Source organism: Elephas maximus, chromosome 12 (genome assembly GCF_024166365.1).
Source record: "Elephas maximus indicus isolate mEleMax1 chromosome 12, mEleMax1 primary haplotype, whole genome shotgun sequence".
Lineage (NCBI taxonomy): Eukaryota > Metazoa > Chordata > Mammalia > Proboscidea > Elephantidae > Elephas > Elephas maximus.
This window is the reverse complement of record NC_064830.1, coordinates 100,544,918-100,566,029: the sequence shown is the minus strand read 5'-3', so window position 1 is coordinate 100,566,029 and position 21,112 is coordinate 100,544,918. Positions and strand designations below refer to the sequence as shown.

Below are 21,112 nucleotides of genomic sequence, written 5' to 3'. Positions count from 1 at the left end.
TTCCGGTCCCCCTGCAGGTCACCGCTCGCCCTAGTTCCCAGGCTTTGGCCTCTGTTGAGCGAGAATCCCGGCGCCTGCGGGTGTGGGTGCCGTCCGACGGGGCGGTACCAGGCGAGCGCGGGGCTGCGCGGGCAAGGGTTCGAGCGAACCGAGCGAAACCTCGAGCGGGGACCCCCGGGCCCGAGCCCCGGAGCCCGCAGTGCTGTGGCCGGAGGGGCTGAGCCGGGCAGTGGTTCCCGCGGCAGAAAAGGCGGGCGCTGGGCGCTTCCTTGGTCCGGACCGTGCGCGCTGCCTCCGCGCGCTCCGGGACCGGCCCGTCTGCCTCGCCAGCGGCCCTGGTCTGAGTTTACCCACGGCCAGGCCGAGGCCCCGGGGACCGTGAGTTCCACGGGAGGCCGATCTGGGTCTTCGAGGAACGTTGCGGCCGAAGTGCACTTGTCCTGCAGACCCCGACCCAGCTTTTCGTGAGCAGGACGTTCTCGGTGAGGTGGAAGAGGAGATTCACGAGCAGAGGCTGCGCCTGAGAGATCAGACCCGGACGCGGTCCGCTTACCCGAGCCGTGGGGCAGAGCCGAGCCACCCCCGAAAGGGTAGGTCGTGAATCTGCCGTCCCCGAGGCAGTTCTTGATCCTTCTGCCCGAGCGAGCAGCCTTGGGCGAATACGGTCCATGTGAGGACGTTCCAGAGTGCGTGATAGTCGGAGGTGTTGGGTTTGTGGGCGTGGGGCAGGTTGCACAGGAAGGGGCCCTGCGTGGGGAGATTGGTGAGGACAGGGTTTACTGGGGGCGAGAGGGTCACCAGCTGCGGCTGAAGACATCCTGTCTCCACTCCTCCTTCCACACCTTTACATCCTTCCTTCTCCTGCCACCCTCTCCGGCTTCCAAACGTGTCTCTAAATGCCCATCATCACGTCTGGTCTTCAAGATTATGCGATTCCGGTCCGTACTGCCCTTGTGGAATCGCACAGTGTAGTGCAGCAATAGTCTGCAAGGGTTATCCCTCGCTACCTCCTTTGATAAAGGAAGAGTTTGGGCCTGAGAGGGTGGATGGCTTGTCCAGCGTCACAGGGTTTGTAGGTGGGATTGCTAGTAGTAGAAATTAGGTGACTCCTCTTCCAGCCCAGTGTTCTGCCCACATTATCCCAGTTTTCTTAATAAAACAATCTTATGTGTAGTGGCAACCAGGTTTAATCAGGTGACTTAAAAAACAAAATCGTGCTTTTATGCACATTTACTGCTTTTGATAGTTCATATTTTCAATTCTTGTGGATTTTTTTGTTTTAAGCAATTGAAAGGACAATGTGAGCAGTATAACAGGAGAAATCATTGGCACCTTTTATTTAATGATAAACACTGTTTAAAAAATAGAGGTGATGTTTTTATTCACCAGTGGAATCAAACCCATCTAATTACCACATAATCATGTTGAAGTTGCAAGTGTACAGATGTGTACTTCTCCCCTAACACCTTTTTAGCCCCTTCTAAGAAGATTTTCAAAGATTGTTATTTTATTGAGTGTTGTGTATTGGTTCCTTTGCAGGAGATTCCTGCCTAGACATGCCAGATTTACTCCTAACTTTAATTACTTGCTTTTTCACCTCTAGGTCCACCATTACAGTTCTCATATACTTTTCCGAGAACAGTAGACAATGAACAAATCCCAGGTGAGTTTTCGTGTTTGTTTATATATTTCTCACTTTGTTTTGTGATGCATGTTAGGGGCTTATAAGGATCTATGCTTTAAACTGAGAAAGTAGAAATAAATACAAGACATGATCATGTAAAATACGGTTAGACTAGGAGATCAGCACTAAGAATGTTCCAAGTTCATGTGTGTAGGCAGTATGATACTTTAGACCTACTGAAGTTGAGGTCCAAATATGAGTGATGTCCTTGATAGTCATGTTGTTAGGTGCCATCAAGTTGGTTCTGACTCATAGTGATCCTGTGTACAACAGAACAAAACACTGCCCAGTCCTGCCCCATACTCAAAATTGTTGCTATGCTTGAGCCCATTGTTGCAGCCACTATGTCAGCCCATCTCGTTGAGGATCTGTTATTCACTGACCCTCTACTTTACCAAATATGATGTCCTTCTCCAGAGACTGGTCCCTCCTGATAACATCCAAAGTAGATGAGATGAAGTCTTGCCATCCTCATCTCTAGGGAGCATTCTGGCTGTACTTCTTCCAAGACAGCTTTGCTCATTCTTCTGGCGGTCCATGGTGTATTCAGTGTTCTTCAACACCATAATTCAGATGTGTCAGTTCTTCTTTTGCATGCATATGACGCAATTGAAAATACCTTGGCATGAAAATACTAGGCGCACCTTAGTCTTCAAGGTGACATCTTTGCTTTTCAACACTTTAAAGAGGTCTTTGTAGCAGATTTGCCCAATGCGATGCATCTTTTGATCTCTTGACTGCTGCTCCCTTGGGTGTTGATTGTGTGTCCAAGTAAAATGAAATCCTTGACAACTTCAATATTTTCTCTGTTTATCATGATGTTGCTTATTGATCCAGTTGTGAGAATTTTTGTTTCCTTTTTGTTGAGGTGTAATCCATACTGAAGGCTTTGATCTCTGTTCTTTATCAGTGCTTCGAGTCCTCTTCACTTTCGGCAAATAAGGTTGTGTTATCTGCATAACACAGCTTGGGTTGAGTCTTCCTCCAGTTGTGATGCTGTTTCATGTAGCCCAGCTTCTTGGATTATTTGCTCAGCATACAGATTGGATAGGAACGGTGAAAGGATACAACCCTGATACGCTTCTCCTGACTTTAAACCACACAGTATCCCCTCGTTCTGTTCAAATGACTGTCTTTTGATATGTTCCTCATGATGACCATTAAGTGTTCTGAATTCCCATTCTTCACAGTGTTATCCTTAATTTGTTATGATCCACATGGTAGAATACCTCTGCATAGTCAATGAAACACAGGTAACAGCTTTCTGTTATTCTCTGCTGTCAGCCAGGATCCATCTGACATCAGCAATGATACCCCTGGTTCCACGTCCTCCTCTGAATCCAGCTTGAATTTCTGGCAGTTCCCTGTCAATATACTGCTGCAGCCACTTTTGAATGATCTTCAGCAGAGTTTTACTTGTGTGTGATGTTAATGATACTGTTCGATAATGGCCGCATTTGGTTGGATCACCTTTCTTGGGAGTAGGCTGGTCAGGTAGCTGTCTTCCAAATTTCTTGGCATAGACGTATGAGTAGTTCCAGCACTGCATCCATCTGTTGAAACTTCTCGTTTGGTCTTCTGTCAATTACTGGAGCCCTTTTTTTCGCCAGTGCCTTCAGTGCAGCTTGGACCTCTTCCTTCAGTACCACGGGTTCCTGATGATTTGCTGCCTCCTAAAATGGATGAACATTGACTAGTTCTTTTTGGTGTAGTGACTCCGTGTATCCCTTCTATCTTCTGTTGATGCTTCCTCTGTCATTTAATATTTTCTGCATAGAATCCTTCAATATTGCAACTTGCAGTTTGATTTTTTTCTTCAATTCTTTCAGCTTGAGAAACGCCCACCATGTTCTTCTCTTTTGGTTTTCTATCGCCAGATCTTTGCATGTGTCCTTATAATACTTTACTTGGTCTCCTCTAGCCACCCTTTAAAATCTTTTGTTCAGCTCTTTTACTTCATCATTTCTTCCTTTTCCTTTAGCTACTTGATGTTCAAGAGCAAGTGTCAGAGTCTCTTCTGACATCCTTTTGGTTTTTTTCTTGCTTTCCTCTCTTTTCTAGTGATCTCTTGCTTTCTTCACGAATGATGCCATTGATGTTATTCCATAACTCGTCTGGTCTTCGGTCATTAGCGTTCAATGTGTCAAATCTATTCTTGAGGTGGTCTCTAAGTTCAGGTGGGATATACTCAAGGTTGTACTTTGGCTCTCGTGGACTTGTACTTTCCTTCAGTTTCAGTTTGAACTTGCATATGAGCAATTGATGGTCTGTCCCACAGTCAGCTACTGGCCTTGTCCTGACTGATACTGAGCTTTTCAATCATCTCTTTTCACAGATGTAGTCGATTTGAGGCCTGTATATTCCATCTGGCGAGGTCCGTATGTATACCAAAAAACCCAAACCCAGTCCCGTCAAGTCGATTCCGACTCATAGTGACCGTATAGGACAGAGTAGAACTGCCCCATAGGGCTTCCAAGGAGCGCCTGGTGGATTCGAACTGCTGACCCTTTGATTAGCAGCTGTAGTACTTAAACACTATGCCACCAGGGTTTCCACTCTGTATGTATAGTCACTGTTTATGTTGTTGGTGAAAAAGATATTTTCAATGAAGAAATCATTGGTCTTGCAAAATTCTTTCATGTGATCTCTGGCATCGTTTATATCATCAAAACCATATCTTCCCACTACCGATCCTTCTTCTTTGTTTCCAAGTTTTGCATTTCAATCACCAGTAATTACCAGTGGATTCTGATTGCATGTTTGATCAATTTCAAACTGCAGAAGTTGGTAAAAATCTTCAATTTCTTCATCGTTGGCCTTAGTGATTGGTGCGTAAATTTAAATAATAGTTGTATTAACTGGTTTTCCTTGTAGGCGTATGGATATTATCCTGTCACTGACAACATCGTACCTCAGGATGGGTCTTGAAATGTTCTTTTTGATGATGTATGCAATGCCATTCCTGTTCAAGTTGTCATTCCTGGCATACTAGACCGTATGATTGTCTAATTCAGAATGGCCAATACCAGGCCATTTCAGCTCAGTAGTGCCTAGCATATTGATGTTTATGCATTCAGTTTCATTTTTGACAATTTCCAATTTTCCTAGACTCATACTTCGTGCAGTCCATATTCCAATTATTACTGGATGTTTGCGGCTGTTTCTTCTCATTTTGAGTCATGTCACATCAGCAAATGAAGGTGTCTCGAAAGCTTGACACCATCCACATCACTAAGACTGACTCTACTTTGAAGAGGTAGCTCTTCCCCAGTCTTTTGAGTACCTTCCAACTTGAGGGTCTCATCTTCCAGCGCTATATCAGACAGTGTTCCGCTGCTATTCATAGACCGCCGGGTCCTTCTTCCTGTTCTGTCCTAGTCGGGAAGCTCAGCTGAAACCTGTCCTCTGTGGGTGACCCTGGTGGTATTTGAACACTGGTGGCATAGTTTCCAGCATCACAGCAGCGCACAAGCCCCCACAGTGGAGCAAACTGACAGCCTGTTTGTTTCGGTTGTACCACAGAAAACACAGAAGGTACTCTCTAGTAAAGATTTCCTTATTTCCCATTCACATTTCAACTTTCAGGGTCGTAGTTCTGTCCTCACCACTTCTGAACCCATTAGTCAAATCCAGTGGACATTTTCCAGACCATATCTCACATGACCATTCTTTGGCCTTTGACAACTGTTACTCTTAGTAACAGCATGCACCTGGTTCGTTTTAAACTGGTATTTTCTTCATAGAGTCTTCCTTTCTTGACTTTTAAAAATATATATATGTAAATATTTCTGTACATCTCTAAATGATAAGGATTCTTTTAAAAAGGGGGTAGTGATAACCCACAATACCATTCTTTCTTAATATAATACTTGTAATTCAAAGTTTCCCAATTTTCTAAATTTATTTCAGTGTATTCTTTTAATCAGGATACTAATAGAGTCCATATGTTGCAGTTGGTTGGTAAGTCTCTTAAATCTTTTAATAGTAGTTTTCTCTGCGTGTCTCTTGTGTTTCTTCTTTACAGTTTATTTTTGGAAGACTCTGGGTTGTTCATCCTACAGTTTCCCATGGTTTGGTTTGTGTTAATTGCATTGCCATCATTTTGTCTTTAACACATTTCTTTATTCCCAGTTTGGCTTGTAAAATTGGTAGTTAAATCCAGAAGCTTAATCAGATTTATGGTCAGTTCTTTTGGCAAGGCTACATTGTACATGGCATTTGTGTACATCATTCTGGAGGCACATGTTTTGTGATGCTAGCACCTATTAATGTCCATCGCCTTGATCCGTCAATTCGTCGTTGTTGTTATTAGTTGCCATGGAATAAGCCGTATATGTAACAAAAGAAACCATTGCCCTGCCGTGCGCCATCTTCATAATTTTTGGTACGTTTGAGTCCATTGTTGCCCCTATTTTCTCTGGCCCTCTATTTTACCAAACAGGATATCCTTTCCTAGTGACTGGTCTTTCCTGATGTCGTGTCCAAAGTAAGTGAGCCAAAGCCTCTGCATCCTCACTTCTAAGGTTGTGTTTCTCCAAGACTGATTTGTTGTTCTTCCGGCAGTCCATGGATATTCAGTATTCTTTGCCAACACCACAGTTCAAATGGATCAGTTCATCTGTCTTCCTTCTTCATTGTCCAGCTTTGCGTGCACATGAGGTGTTTCAAAAGACCACGGCTTCAGTCGGGGTACCTTAGTCAACAAAATGACATTTTTGCTTTTTAAGACTTTAAAGAGCTCTTTTGTAGCAGATTCGCCCAATGTAGTACGTCATTTGAGTTGTTTACTTCTGCTTCCATGGACGCTGATTGTGGATCCAAGTAGGACGAAATTGTTGACAACTTCAATGTTTTTTCATTCGTGATGGCGTTTATTGGTTCAGTCGTGAGGATTTTCGTTTTAGTGATATTCTAATTCTACCATTTCTTCTTCATGTACTAGCTGGAATACTTTTCTAAAGGTAAACATCTCTAATCTATTTGGCTATGTGGTTCATAGAAGAAAGACAATTTTCAAAATACTGAGGAGGCTCCTAACCAGTTTTGTTTCTTTTTGTTACCACTTTGAACTCATGGATTTCAACATATTTCAAGTGTTTCAGTACATTTGTTATTCTTTTCGATGGTTAAATGGCTCCATCTTTAACCAGGGAGCATTCCTGTAAGTTGGTTTTTGATTCCTTCTGAAACATCCTCTGTATGTTTGATAGCATTTTTTTTTTAATTTAGTTTTATTTTGAAATAATTTCAGATTTACAAAAAACTTGCAAGGATTGTACAAGAAACACCATTTTTGTCTCCCGATACTCTGATTTTTAACATTTTCCATATTTGTTTTATCATTGTTTCTCTGTGTGTACATATACATATTTTTTATCCGGAACTATTTGAGTGTGTCATATATCATGCTGCTTACCCTGTAGCGTTTCAGACTGTGCTTTCCAAGATGGAGAATATTCTCTTACACGTCCATGGCACAGTTATTCAATTCAGGAAATTTGGTGTAATACTTTTATTAAATATACAGGCTATCTTCCAATTTTGCCAGTTTTCCCAGTAATTTTCTTTATAGTAGTTTTTTTATTTCTGGTAGAGAGTCTAGTCCAGGGCCATCAATTGAATTTAGCTTCGTGTTTTTTAAGTCTGTTTAATATGCCATGGTAATATTTTAAGAATACAGGCCAGTTGTTTTATAGAAGTCCTTCAATTTAGGTTTCCCCTAAATTGATTAGATTTAGATGATGAGTTTTTGGTTGGAATACTAAATTGATATTGTGACCTCCCATTATTACATTTGAAAGCAAGTCCCCTTTATACCAAACCAAAAACCAAACCCACTGCCATCGAGTTGATTCCGACTCATAGTGACCCTTTAGGACAGAGTAGAACTGCCCCGTAGAGTTTCCAAGGAACGCCTGGCGGATTCAAACTGCTGACCTTTTGGTTAGCAGCCGTAGCACTAAGCAATTAACCACTGCGCCACCAGGGTTTCCCTTCCCCCTTTTAAAAAAAAAAAAAAAAATTTTTTTCTTTTAGGTAATGTTAATTATGACTGGGTAAGGCATTGTTTGGTTTCTTCACCTGTATAAATAACCAGAATTTTTCCTTTTGCATTTAAATAGCTTGAGGTTGTGTAAATATCCTCTTCCCCTCCCCATGAAGGTTTCAAAATGGATATTTTCTACCTCTTTCATTCCTTTTATATTAGCACTTCACTGTGAGGAAATGCTTCCCCTTCACTCACATCCATTCACCCTTCCTCATTTCCTCCTTCCCAGCCCTCTCTCCCTCCCATCTGTTAATCCATGCATCCATCCATCATCAATATGGTAAAATTTATCACTGTCCTTATTATTGTTCAAAGTGACCCAAATTTGGCCAGTAGAAGCCCTTTCAAATTGAAATCTTTGTTTTCTTGGCATGCCCCCATCTTTTTTTTAGTATAAGACGTTTCAGGTTTCTTTTTTTGTTGTTTAGTTGAGTTCTGATTGACGTTCCATGAACTGCACATATTTTAAGTGTACAATTTGATAAGTTTTGACATATGTCTGTACATATATACACACACACTCTTAAAACAACTCAGTCAAGATACTGGGCAGGTACCCCCCTCCCCTGCCCAATTTCCTACAATCACTCTATAGCAGTTTCTTGAATCTGGCTTCTTTTAAACCAAACCAAACCAAACCCAGTGCCATCGAGTCGATTGCGACTCATAGCGACCCTAAAGGACAGATCAGAACTGCCCTGTAGAGTTTTCCAAGGAGCGCCTGGCGGATTCAAACTGCCAACCCTTTGGTTCACAGCCGTAGCACTTAACCACTACGCCACCAGGGTTTCCATGGCTTCTTTTACTCATCATAATTGTTTTCAGGTTCATCCATGTTGTCTGTATCAAGAGTTTATTCCTTTTACTTACTAGCGTGACTAAAATTACTTTTTATTTCTGAGTAATACCCATGGATGGATATACCGCAATTTGTATATCCACGGGTTCTTTCTAGTTTTTGTCTGTCGCAAATAGGGCTGCTGTGACCATTGGTGTGTAGGTCTTTGTAGGGATACATGCTTTCTTTTTCGGTGGGAGGAGTAAATACCTAGGAGTGGAAAGGCTATATTATATGGTAGGTGTACGTTTAACTTTTTAAGAAACTGCCAAACCAGGTTCCAGAGTGGTTGGACTATTGTACGTTCCCACAGCAGTATATGAGAGTTCCAGTTTCTCTGCATCCTCTCCAACACTTTAGTTCTTGCCTTCCGTGTGGTAGACCTGGGTTCGATTCCTGGCCAGTGCACCTCGTGCACAGCCATCAGCCTTCTGTCAGTGGAGGTTTGCGTTTTGTTACGATTATGGTGCTGAACAGGTGTCAGTAGAGCCTCCAGACCAAAATGGACTAGAAAGAAAAGCCTGGCGGTCTATGTCCAAAAATTAGACAGGGAAAACCTTACAGATCACAAAGGCCCGCTGTGCAGCCAGTCGTGGGGATGGTGTAGGACTGGGCAGTGTTTCATTTCACTGTGCATAGGGGCTGCCGTGAGTCAGGCTGACATGATGCCAGGTGATGACAACAACAGTATCTCATGGTGATTTAACTTGCATTTCCATGATGACTAATAATATTGAGCATCTTTTAATGAGCTTATGTGTCATTGTGTATCTTCTTTGGTGAAGTGTCCGTTTAGATCTTTTGCTCATTTCTTTATTAGGTTGTTTTCTTATTATGGAGTTACGAGAATTCTGCTTGAGCATGCTGTTGTAAAATATTTTAATTTCCAATTTGTTCATTGCAATTATATAGAAGTACAACAAATTTTTGTGTGTTGGTGTTATATTCAGGAACCTTGCTTAAACTTACTTTTTAGTTCTAGTAGTTTTGTTTAATAGATTCTGTCAGATTTTCTAAGGAGGCCCAGTGTGGTGCAGTGGTTAAGTGTTCAGCTGCTAACCTAAAGGTTGGTGGTTCAAACCCACCAGCTGCTCCTCAGGAGAAAGGCAATCCGCTTCCTTAAAGATTTACATCCTTGGAAATGCTATGGGGCAGTTCTACTGTGTACTGTAGGGTTGCTATGGGTAGGAATTGACTCGATTGCATTTTTTTTTTTTTTAATTCAGCTATTTTATTAGTGGGTTAACAAGATCTATCAAGTATCTCTAAGGAAGGAATAAATTGGCATGGTCTTTATACTGACATGCCCTGTTCCTCACACTAAAACATGGAGGTGGTACTGCCTGCCATTTTCATTGATTCTACCTCTTATTCTTTTTTTTTTTTTTAATAATTTTTATTGTGCTTTAAGTGAAAGTTTACAAATCAAATCAGCCTCTCACATGAAAACCAATATACACCTTGCTACACACTCCCAATTACTCTCCCCTAATGAGACAGCCTGCTCTCTCCCTCTACTCTCTCTTTTCGTGTCCATTTCGCCAGCTTCTAACCCCCTCCACCCTCTCATCTCCCCTCCAGGCAGGAAATGCCACCATAGCCTCAAGTGTCCACCTGATCCAAGAAGCTCGCTCCTTACCAGCATCCCTCTCCAACCCATTGCCCAGTCCAATCCATGTCTGAAGAGTTGGCTTTGGGAATGGTTCCTGTCCTGGGTCAACAGAAGGTTTGGGGACCATAACCACTGGGGTCCTTCTAGTCTCAGTCAGACCATTAAGTCTGGTCTTTTTACGAGAATTTGGGGTCTGCATCCCACTGCTCTCCTGCTCCGTCAGGGGTTCTTTGTTGTGTTCCCTGTCAGGGCAGTCATCAATTGTAGCCGGGCACCATCTAGTTCTTCTGGTCTCAGGATGATGTAGTCTCTGGTTCATGTGGCCCTTTCTGTCCCTTGGGCTCGTAATCGCCTTGTGTCCTTGGTGTTCTTCATTCTCCTTTGATCCAGGTGGGTTGAGACCAATTGATGCATCTTAGATGGCTGCTTGCTAGCGTTTAAGACCCCGGACGCCACTCTTCAAAGTGGGATGCAGAATGTTTTCTTAATAGATTTTATTATGCCATTTGACTTAGATGTCCCCTGAAGCCATGGTCCCCAGACCCCTGCCATGCTGGCCTTTGAAGCATTCAGTTTATTCAGGAAACTTCTTTGCTTTTGGTTTAGTCCAATTGTGCTGACCTCCCCTGTATTTTGTGCTGTCTTTCCCTTCACCTAAAGTAGTTCTTATCTACTATCTAATTAGTGAATGCCCCTCTCCCACCTTCCCTCCCTCCCCACTCTCGTAACCACAAAAGAATGTTTTCTTTTCAGGTTAAACTATTTCTCAAGTTGTTGTAATAGTGGTCTTATACAATATTTGTCCTTTTGCAGCTGACTAATTTCACTCAGCATAATGCCTTCCAGGTTCCTCCATGTTACGAAATGTTTCAAAGATTCCTCACTGTTCTTTATCGATGCATGGCATTCCATTGTGTGAATACACCATAATTTATCCATTCATCCTTGGTTGGTTCCATCTTTTTGCTTTGTAAACAGCACTGCAGTAAACATGGGTGTGCTTATATCTGTTCATGTAAAGGCTCTTATTTCTCTAGGACATATTCCAAGGAGTGGGATTGCTGGATCGTATGGTAGTTTTTCTGGCTTTTTAAGGAAGCGCCAAATCGATTTCCAAAGTGGTTGTACTATTTGACATTCCCATCAGCAGTGTAGAAGTGTTCTAATCTCTCCACAGCCTCTCCAACATTTATTATTTTGTGTTTTTTGGATTAATGCCAGCCTTGTTGGAGTGAGATAAAATCTCATCGTAGTTTTGATCTGCATTTCTCTAATGGCTAATGATCGTGAACATTTCCTCATATCTGTTAGCTACCTGGATGTCTTCTTTAGTGAACTGTCTGTTCATATCTTTTGCCCATTTTTTAATTGGGTTGTTTGTCTTTTTGCAGTTGAGTTCTTGTAGCATCATGTAGATTTTAGAGATAAGGCGCTGATCAGTAATGTTGGCATTTTTTTTTAAGTTAGATTTTTTTATACAATTGACCATGTCGTTTCCAAGTAAAGAGTTTGAGCTCTTTCTCCAGTCTGGGTATCTTTTAATCTTGCCTTATTGTACTAGCTAGAATCTCCAGAATAATATTGAGCTGAAGTGGTAAGAGCAACCATCTTTGAGTTGTTCCTGAACTTAGGGGTCAAGCATTCAGTCTTTTCACAATCAGTATAATGTAGATTTTTTAGTGTATACCCTTTATCAGGTCGAGGATATCTGAGAGATTTTATGAGGAATGGATGTTGGATTTTCTCAAATGTTTTTCTGTTTCTTTTGAGATTGATCATATGATTTTTCTTTCTTGGTTTGTTAATATTGTGTATTACATGTATTGATTTTCAGATATTGAACCAATCTTGCATTTCTGGCAGAACCCCACTTGGCATGATGCATTATTCTTTTTGTTTATTGTTGAATTCAGTTTGCTAACATTTTGTTTAGAATTCTTACACCTGTGTTTGCGAGGGATATTGATCTGCAGTTTTCTTATAACGTCTTTGTCTGGTTTTGGTGTCAGCATTACTGGCCTCCTCGTTAGTTGGGAACTTTATCTCTTCAGTTCTGGAACCTTTTGGTATCATTTCTTCCTTAAACTTTTGGAAGATTTCAGCAGTGAAACAATCTGAGCCTGGAGTTTTCTTTGTGAGAAAGGTTTTAACTATATATTCAATTTATTTAATAGATATGAATTATTCAGGTTATAGTTTTCTTCTTTCGTGAGCTCTGGTAGTTTGTATCTTTCAAAGACATCTAAGCTGTCAAATTTATTGGCATAAAGTTGGTCATAATGCTGTCTGTTATTTTAATATACGTGGACTCTGTAGTGATGTCATCTTTCTCATTCCTGATTTTGGTTATCTGTGTCCTTTTTTTCTTCATCAGTTTGGCTCAAGGTTTATCAACTTTCATTGACTTTCTCAAAGAACAGGTTTTGGGTTTCATTTATCTATTTTTTTTTGTTTTCTGTTTAAGTGATTTCTACTTTGATCTTTACTATTTCTTTTCTGCTGCTTACTTTGGGTTTAGTTTTCTTTTTTGGTTTCTTCGAGTGAAGCTGACGTCATTTATTTCAGGCCATTTGAGGTCACTTATTTTTAGGGTTTTTTTTTTTTTTTTAAGATCAATGAAGGACTCTAGAGGCAATGTTTTTTTTTTTAATATGGTATTTTCTTCTCAAAATCTGTAACACAGAATAAGGTATACAGTGTTTGTAGTAAACTTTACCAGTGAGCATGGTAAAGTCTTGTCAATATATGTATTTTCCATGTCACTCAGTTCCAATCACGGTGCTATTACAGGAGTCAGTGTCATTCAGGGATGTGGCCGTGAACTTCACCCGGGAAGAGTGGCAGCAACTGGACTCTGATGAGAAGATAATATACCGGGATGTGATGCTGGAGAACTATAGCCACTTAATCTCACTGGGTGAGAAGTGCTTTCTTTTCAATTAATACTACGTGAGGACTTCCAATTGAATGATTTTTCCTTGAATTTGAAGAAATAAGTGATCAGATCATTTAATCCTCTTTGGGCAGTAGGTACAGTGTTTGTATCTTTGCTTCCCCATTGAAAGGGTCTTAATTTTTGATAAGGTAAAAATGGGCAGTTTTATTATATGGGCTATGAGACGGCATCTCCTTATACTTCAGAGACCCTGAAGCTAAGCAGGTGGTCCAGATCCTTCTCCATTTCTCATTAACAGGGTTTGATATTACCAAACCAGATGTGATCATCAAGTTGGAGCAGGGAGAAGAGCCATGGATAGTAGAAGGTGAAGTCCCATGTCAGAGTTGTCCAGGTAAGTTAGCAGAGTATCACTTTTTTTTTAATGGTCATCTCAGAGCTTTGGGAGTGACTAAAGACAGTTACATGCCTTGGGTACCTTAAATCACACCTCCAAATACCAAGCTATCGCTTTCCTCAAACACCCACACACAAGTTGCCTTTTTCATTTCGTTTGCCTTTGTGAGGGTTTTCCATGGTTAACAGTAGCGAAGATTAAATCACTTCCTCTTTATCTAGCATTGTCATGACTTACCTACCCCCGTTATCACAGCCTTCTTTTGTTTTAAACACTAAAAATCTGCCATAAAATTAGCTTGAGATTTTATATTCATTCTTTTTATCCGCCATCTTTCTTTCCTTCCTTGCTGTGAAACCCATCTGACTTGTATTCTGCCCCCAGTTTCACTGCCCTGTCTGTACAGTCAAATACTAAAACCTCATCCTCTGCCAGTGCTCGTTTATTTAATCGCGGCCTTGGCGCGGTGGGCCCTTGCTGATGGTTATCCCTGGAAGCCGGCCTTAATTGATTTGGTGGTAGAGCACTAACTGGACCTCCTCCCTTTCTCCAAGCGCTCATTCACGTCCTGGGGAAGTAGAGGCGGGATGTAGCGGATGTTCAGTAAGTCCTTATTTCACAAATGGATTTTGGTTCGTTCTCTTGCTTTCCTCAGGAGTGTCCCTAAAAGACCTCTTTTCTATTTTTTGGCTTTCTTTGTATATAGTCCCTTGAAGGGGTTCATCTAGTCTCAAATTTCAGGGCCCTTTTGTTTGTATTTGTGCTCCTGCCATCCAAATTGGTATCTTAACGCTTTTAACTTGTTGTGTAGTTGAATATTTTACCTGACAAAATGACAGGAACAGAGGGATAGTCCACTTTCTTCTTTCTCAGAATGTCTGATAATAAAGTATAAACTTTCCCAAATTGTAAATTCTACACATCCTCCCCACCGCCCTTTATTAGATTTTTCTGTTCTCTCCATGGTTGCTGTTTTTGTCTTTTGTGAAATACTTTATTTTCTGCATAGTTGAAGTTCCTTCTGGCATTAATATAAACAATATTCTCTGATGCCTGGATTATAGTGACTCCTGTTTGGAAATTGTAAAATCTATTCATCTTAAGCATCTAATTGATCTTATCACTAGCCTGACAAGATAAGCCTCTAGCTATTCTATTACTTCTCCAATGGAATTTAAGTTCTTCTCAAGCCCCACATAGTATGTTTCTGTTTTATATAAATCGTATCCCCCAAAAACATGTGTTGGAGTCTGTCTGACCCTTCTACCTGTAGATTAATCATGTTTGGGAATAGGGTTTTCTTTGTGATGTTAATAAGGTCCTATTGGTGTAGGGTGTGTCCTAAACCTAATCACTGCTGAATTATAGGGAGCAGCAGAGGCACAGTGACCAAGCAAGCACAAGTGGGGAAAGATAGATGCCACATGGCGATTGCCAAGGAACCAAGAAACATGAGGGCTAAAGAAACTGAGATGAGGATTTTCACCTAGAGCTAACAGAGAGTGCCTTCCCCTAGGCCCAGTGCCTTGAATTTGAACTTTTAGCCTCCTAAAATGTGAGAAAATAAACTCTTTGTTAAAGCCACCCACTTGTGGTATTTCTGTTACAGTAGCACTAGGAATCTAACATGTTTGCCTGTCAAAATTAATTTCCTTCTGTTTCTCCATCTGACCTAGATTTCTAAATGTCTTCCATTCAAATGATTAATGTCTCTTTCTTTCCCGTGTACTTTATTTGCCCAGGTAATACATATTTTGTAAATTTGAGCTTAAAAGTCCCAACTCCTCCATGAAGCTTCTTTCACAGCTCCACTCTTTCCCTTCTCTTAATATCCTTTCCACTTAGTGATTATTACCACGGAAAAGCTAGATATATTTATATGCTTGTTTGTAGTAACGCTATCTGTTACTTGAGCTTCTTTCTCTACCTGAATTACAATCATCCAAAGAGGAAGCACCTTTTACTCTTCTTTCTTGTGGCATGTAATATATAGTAGGCATTCAGTAAGTTTTTTATTGACTAACTGAAGAGCTAGGCAAATGAAAGATTTTTATTAATCATTCATAGATTCTGATAAAACAGGGATTAGAGTGGAACCTGAAAGCAATCCGTTTTATTAAGATAAAGAACTACTACTTTAATTTCTATTAGGAGAGATTCAAAGAAAATAGGAAATATAGCCACATTTTCCAGAAGCATAGGTTTTGGTTAGGAAAGGAGAGCACAGCTGCATGAACTAGTTTTAAAATTTGCCTGGACGTGGAATGTTTATGCTTCAGTGCATGTTATACAACTATTGTGTTAAAGCTGTTTAAAAATTTAAGGGAAAGATAGCCTCAAAGAACTGGGAAAAGATTTGATAAATACTTTAAAGCTTCCACCCAAAATCTAGATAGGTTTTGAGTGTAGCTAAGGCTGAAAGTCAAAATTGAATGACAAAACAGCACAGACTTGTGATTGGGGATGAGCAAGGCATTTATAGGATATCGGTAGCCTAGACTTTCTGGAGCAGAAGACATTTTTGGAAGATCAGTGCAATCTTAGCTTGAATACATATTACAAATCCAGATGATGAAACATGTTCATGAATGATAACTTTTCTGTTTTTCATTTGGGGTGAAGCATGTCGATTTTTAAGCATAGGACTGGTAATGTGGTTCTGAATGTGGATGAGACCAAGTAACAATGGTTAGGAGCATCCAAAAATTTGTAAGATACATGCATAACAGTAAACGTTAATATTCTAGGAGCAAGTGTAGAAATCTGATAGCCCTACACCAGATGAAATCCAGGAATGTGGGAGCTACAAATTATTCAGAATTAACTAACAGTATTAGGACAGGGACATAACTGGTTTTAGGAAGCTTAAGTCATCAAATTGAAAGAACATTAATGGCTAAATTTAACGAGCTTTTGGTTTATGTCATGAACCGTTTCTTCTAAGCAGTTTACACATATTAACTAATTTAATCCTTTTACAGCCCTAGTTAGCACTGTTATCCCAATTTCAGATGAGTGAAATTACATCACAGTTATGTAACTTGCCCACAGTCCTCTAGGCAGTAACATGTTGGAATTGGAGTTTAATTGAGGTAGCGTTGGCCCAGCATTTATGCTCTCAGCCACTGTGCTATACAATGCAGGTAGAAAACGTAGAATTTGGTGGTCATAAGTTTAGGTAGTATTAAATGATAAGACTATAAGAACAAGAGATCTGGTCTTTTTGTAAGGATACCTTGCCCTCTGTTCTATCTTACATTTATTTTGGACATTCATATACCTGGATCTCTCCTTCCAGGTGAATGTGAATCAGGGCTAGGGAGTTGGAGCTATTTCTCTAAACATGTGGAAGTTGGAGCCTTCAGAATGTTTATTTGGATTTATTTGCAGAGTGGAAAAGAGGCAAAGGTTTTGAAAGGATCTAGACTAGTGATAATGTTACTATTAATCTTGGTATACAGTGATACCCTGAAAGTTAATATAAATTGTAATCTAGTTCTCTCAGACTTAATTCATACTTGAATATTTCCTTTGAATATCCATCCAGTAATTGTCCTTGTTCACCCACTGACCACATTTACTATAAACCAAAAAACCACACCTGTTGCCATCCAGTCGATTCCAACTTACAGCAACCCTATAGGACAGAGTAGACTGTGAGTCCTTCCATTTCTGCCTAGAACTAGTACTCTTTCAGTGACTTTGTCCTCTGCTCATTTCATGAATTTATTTTACCTTTTCTACCAAAATTTTTAAAAGTATTTCTAAAGTAACAAAGGTACTGGTGTTCATTGTGAATTCACTTTCCCTTTTCCACTACCGCTGAGTCCTAGCCCACCCTCATCCCTTTCCCCACCTCTGTGTGTGTGTGCGTGCGTGTGTGCACGTGTGCATGTGTTTTGTGTTACAAATCAAGAGAAAAAGAAGAATATATATTTGTGATTATATTTACTTATGGAGATTGTCCCTAACACCAGACTCAGCCCTACAAACAGGGCATGTGAGTACTACTACCATTCTGTAGTTTGTGTGTTCAGATTCACAAGGTTTGTTTAATCTTATTCCTTTTTTAGAGGAAGCCTGGAAAGTTGATGACCTGATAGAAACTATCCAAGAAAATGAAGACAAACATTCAAGGCAAACGGTATCCATCAACAACAGATCCTTGATTGGAGAGAGAGAGAATATATTTGATAAAACTTATAATGTGGAAACAAATCTTGTTCCTTCAAGCATAGTATCTCGTAATTGTGTTTCATGTGGAAAAAGTGTAGAATCTAGTTCAGAATTAATTATTAGTGATGGAAGCTATGCAAGAAAGAAACCTGGTGAGTGTAGTGAATGTGGGAAAACATACCATGGAGAGGAACCCTGTGAATTTGATAAAAATGGGGAAGCCTATCAAAATGAAAATATTCTTCAGAAAATTAATATTTTGGAGAAGCCATTTGAATATAATGAATGCATGGAAGCCTTAAAAAATGAATCAGTTTTCATTACTCACAAGAGCACTTATATGAGGGAAAAGCCGTATGATTGGAATGATTCTGGACCAGACTTCATCCAGATGTCAAATTTCAATGTATATCAGAGATCACGAATGGAAATAAAGCCCTATGAGTGCAGCGAATGTGGAAAATCCTTTTGTAAAAAGTCAAAATTTATTATACATCAGAGAGCTCACACAGGGGAAAAACCTTATGCGTGTAATGTGTGTGGGAAATCCTTCAGCCAAAAAGGAACTCTGACCGTACATCGGAGATCACACTTAGAGGAGAAGCCCTATAAATGTAATGAATGTGGGAAAACTTTCTGTCAGAAGTTACACCTCACTCAACATCAGAGAACTCATTCAGGAGAGAAACCGTATGAATGTAATGAATGTGGGAAAACCTTTTGCCAAAAGACACATCTCACTCTACACCAGAGAAATCATTCAGGAGAGAGACCCTATCCATGTAATGAGTGTGGAAAATCCTTCTCCCGGAAGTCAGCACTCAGTGATCATCAGAGGACACACACAGGAGAGAAGCTTTATAAATGTAATGAATGTGGAAAATCCTACTATCGAAAATCCACCCTTATTACTCATCAGAGAACACACACAGGAGAGAAGCCCTATCAGTGTAGTGAATGTGGAAAATTTTTTTCTCGGGTGTCATACCTAACTATACATTATAGAAGTCATTTAGAAGAGAAACCATATGAATGTAACGAATGTGGCAAAACCTTCAATTTAAATTCAGCTTTTATTAGACATCGGAAAGTACATACAGAAGAGAAACTGCACGAATGTCATGAATGCGGAAAGTTGGCTCGGTTCTCAAATTTCACTAATCATACAACTCATTTAGGAGAGAAACCCTATGAATGTAATGAATGTGGGAAAACTTTCCTTGAAAATTCAGCCTTTGATGGGCATCACTTACTTCCAAAAGGGGAGAAGTCCTATGCCTGTAATATATGTGGGAAATTATTCTCTGACTTGTCATACTACACTGAACATTATAGAAGTCATTCAGAAGAAAAACCCTATGGTTGTAACGAATGTGGGAAAACTTTCTCCCATAATTCTTCCCTCTTTAGACATCAAAGAGTACACACAGGAGAAAAACCTTATGAGTGTTATGAATGTGGAAAATTTTTCTCTCAGAAGTCATATCTCACTATACATCATCGAATTCATTCAGGAGAAAAACCTTATGAATGTAGTAAGTGTGGGAAAGTCTTCTCTCGAATGTCAAACCTTACTGTACACTATAGAAGCCATTCAGGAGAGAAACCCTATGAATGCAATGAGTGTGGAAAAGTCTTTTCTCAGAAATCATACCTCACTGTACATTATAGAACTCATTCAGGAGAAAAACCCTATGAATGTAGTGAATGTGGAAAAAAATTCCACCACAGGTCAGCCTTCAATAGCCATCAGAGAATCCATAGAAGAGGGAATAGGAATGTACTTGATGTAGAAAATTTCCTCTGAAGTCGTCTCATGTCAGAAAACCCTCTGAATATAATGACTGTGGGAAATCCAATAGAGAGTCAAATGTCATTGTTCATATGAGATTTCTTGCAGGTAAGAGACTTCTATCTCTTGAATGGGGAAAACCATTTAGTCATTATACTCATTTTAATCTGGATTTTTGCAGAGAAGAATCCCTAAGAATGCCACAAGAAGAACCTTCAGCAAGTCCATAACACTCATTGTACACTAGGTAATTTATACAGGAATTGAATTTTACAGATTTTTATTTTGAATTCTAATTGTACTATGTATCAGGGAATCATGTCAATATGATGAATGGGTAAAGGATATATTCTCTTGGAAATAATTATATTGAAAGCCATATTTCACATGTAAAATGTTTGTAGGAAAGGTACCAGAAAATATCAACTGTGAATAAACATTATATGAAGAGTTTTTAAATCATCAGGAGTTTATAATGAGGACAGTAGCATTAAATACATATCTGACAGTTCCTATAATTTTTCAAATACAATCTAAAAATCCTATGCAAGTATGAATTTCAGTAATTTGTGAAAAAGCAGTATCATACTTGAGTATCAGGATGGCATAATACATAATTCTCTACTGTTTAGAGGCATTTACAAGTGGGTTTAATGAATGCCTCATCAATAAAGAAGCTAGTGATTTTGTAAAATTTTCAACTGCAGCTGAGCAAAAAGATTTAAGTACTATTTTCATACACTGCATAGGTAATTTGGAATTAAGTCTGTTTGAATAAGAGAGAACAACTACTCAAACTCCAATAAAAATAAATGCCCTTACATAAAATATCGCTAGCTCTCATAGTACTGTTATTTTCTAATCTGTAAATTTGTACAGAGTGCCAATATTATGTAATTCAGAAATTGTATATATTTTTATTTGATATGATAGAGTGTCATTTATATTGGGCACTGCATCTTATTTCCAGTATTTTGGAACAAATTAAAGCAACTTCCTAGCAGACATTTTTGGTTGATTTTTCTTTCTCATTCCTTGCTGGAAGAATTTGGGTGTCTGCCATTTCCTCAGGAGTCCCTGGGAGAGCAGATGGTTAAGCACTCAGCTACTAGCTGGAATGTTGGTGGTTCAGACCTACCCAGATGTGCCTCAGAAGACAGGGTTGGCAATCTGCTTTTGAAAGGACAAAGCCTTGAAAATCCCATGGAGCAGTTCTCCTCTGCACAAATGAAGTCACTATGAATTGGAATTGACTGGGAGACCACTGACAACAACAGCAACAGCTAACGTTGAGCATTGTTTCATTTGTTGGCCATTTGAGTATCCTCTTTAGTGAACTGTCTATTCAAGTCCTTTGCCCATTTTTTTATTGGGTTGTTTGTCATTTTGTTGTTAAGGTATAGAAATCTTATATATATATATATATATATATTTTGGATATTATGCCCCTGTTACATGGTTCTGAAAACTTTCTCCCAATCTGTAGGTTGTCTTTTCACTTTGTTCATGAAGTCATTTGATGAACAAAAGTATTTAATTTTTATGAAGTCCCATTTATCTATTTTATCGTTTGGTGCTGGAATTTTTTTTTTTTTTTGTCATATCTGGTAATCTGTCATTGAATACTAGGTCCCAACAGCCTAGACCCTACCCTTTCCTTTAAGAAAT

The 21,112-nt window shown here is 39.7% G+C and overlaps 1 protein-coding gene across 1 annotated transcript; it reads left to right on the top strand.

The window, feature by feature from the left end:
- Window positions 1-5: 5 nt before the first annotated feature.
- RBAK (RB associated KRAB zinc finger) lies at window positions 6-20,881 on the top strand. The gene is made up of 5 exons (XM_049904324.1): window positions 6-590; window positions 1,604-1,663; window positions 12,974-13,100; window positions 13,378-13,473; window positions 17,550-20,881. Exons 2-5 carry the CDS (start codon window positions 1,649-1,651, stop codon window positions 19,457-19,459), a joined length of 2,148 nt encoding a protein of 715 aa, XP_049760281.1. The 5' UTR covers window positions 6-590; window positions 1,604-1,648; the 3' UTR covers window positions 19,460-20,881.
- The last annotated feature ends 231 nt before the right edge of the window (window positions 20,882-21,112 follow it).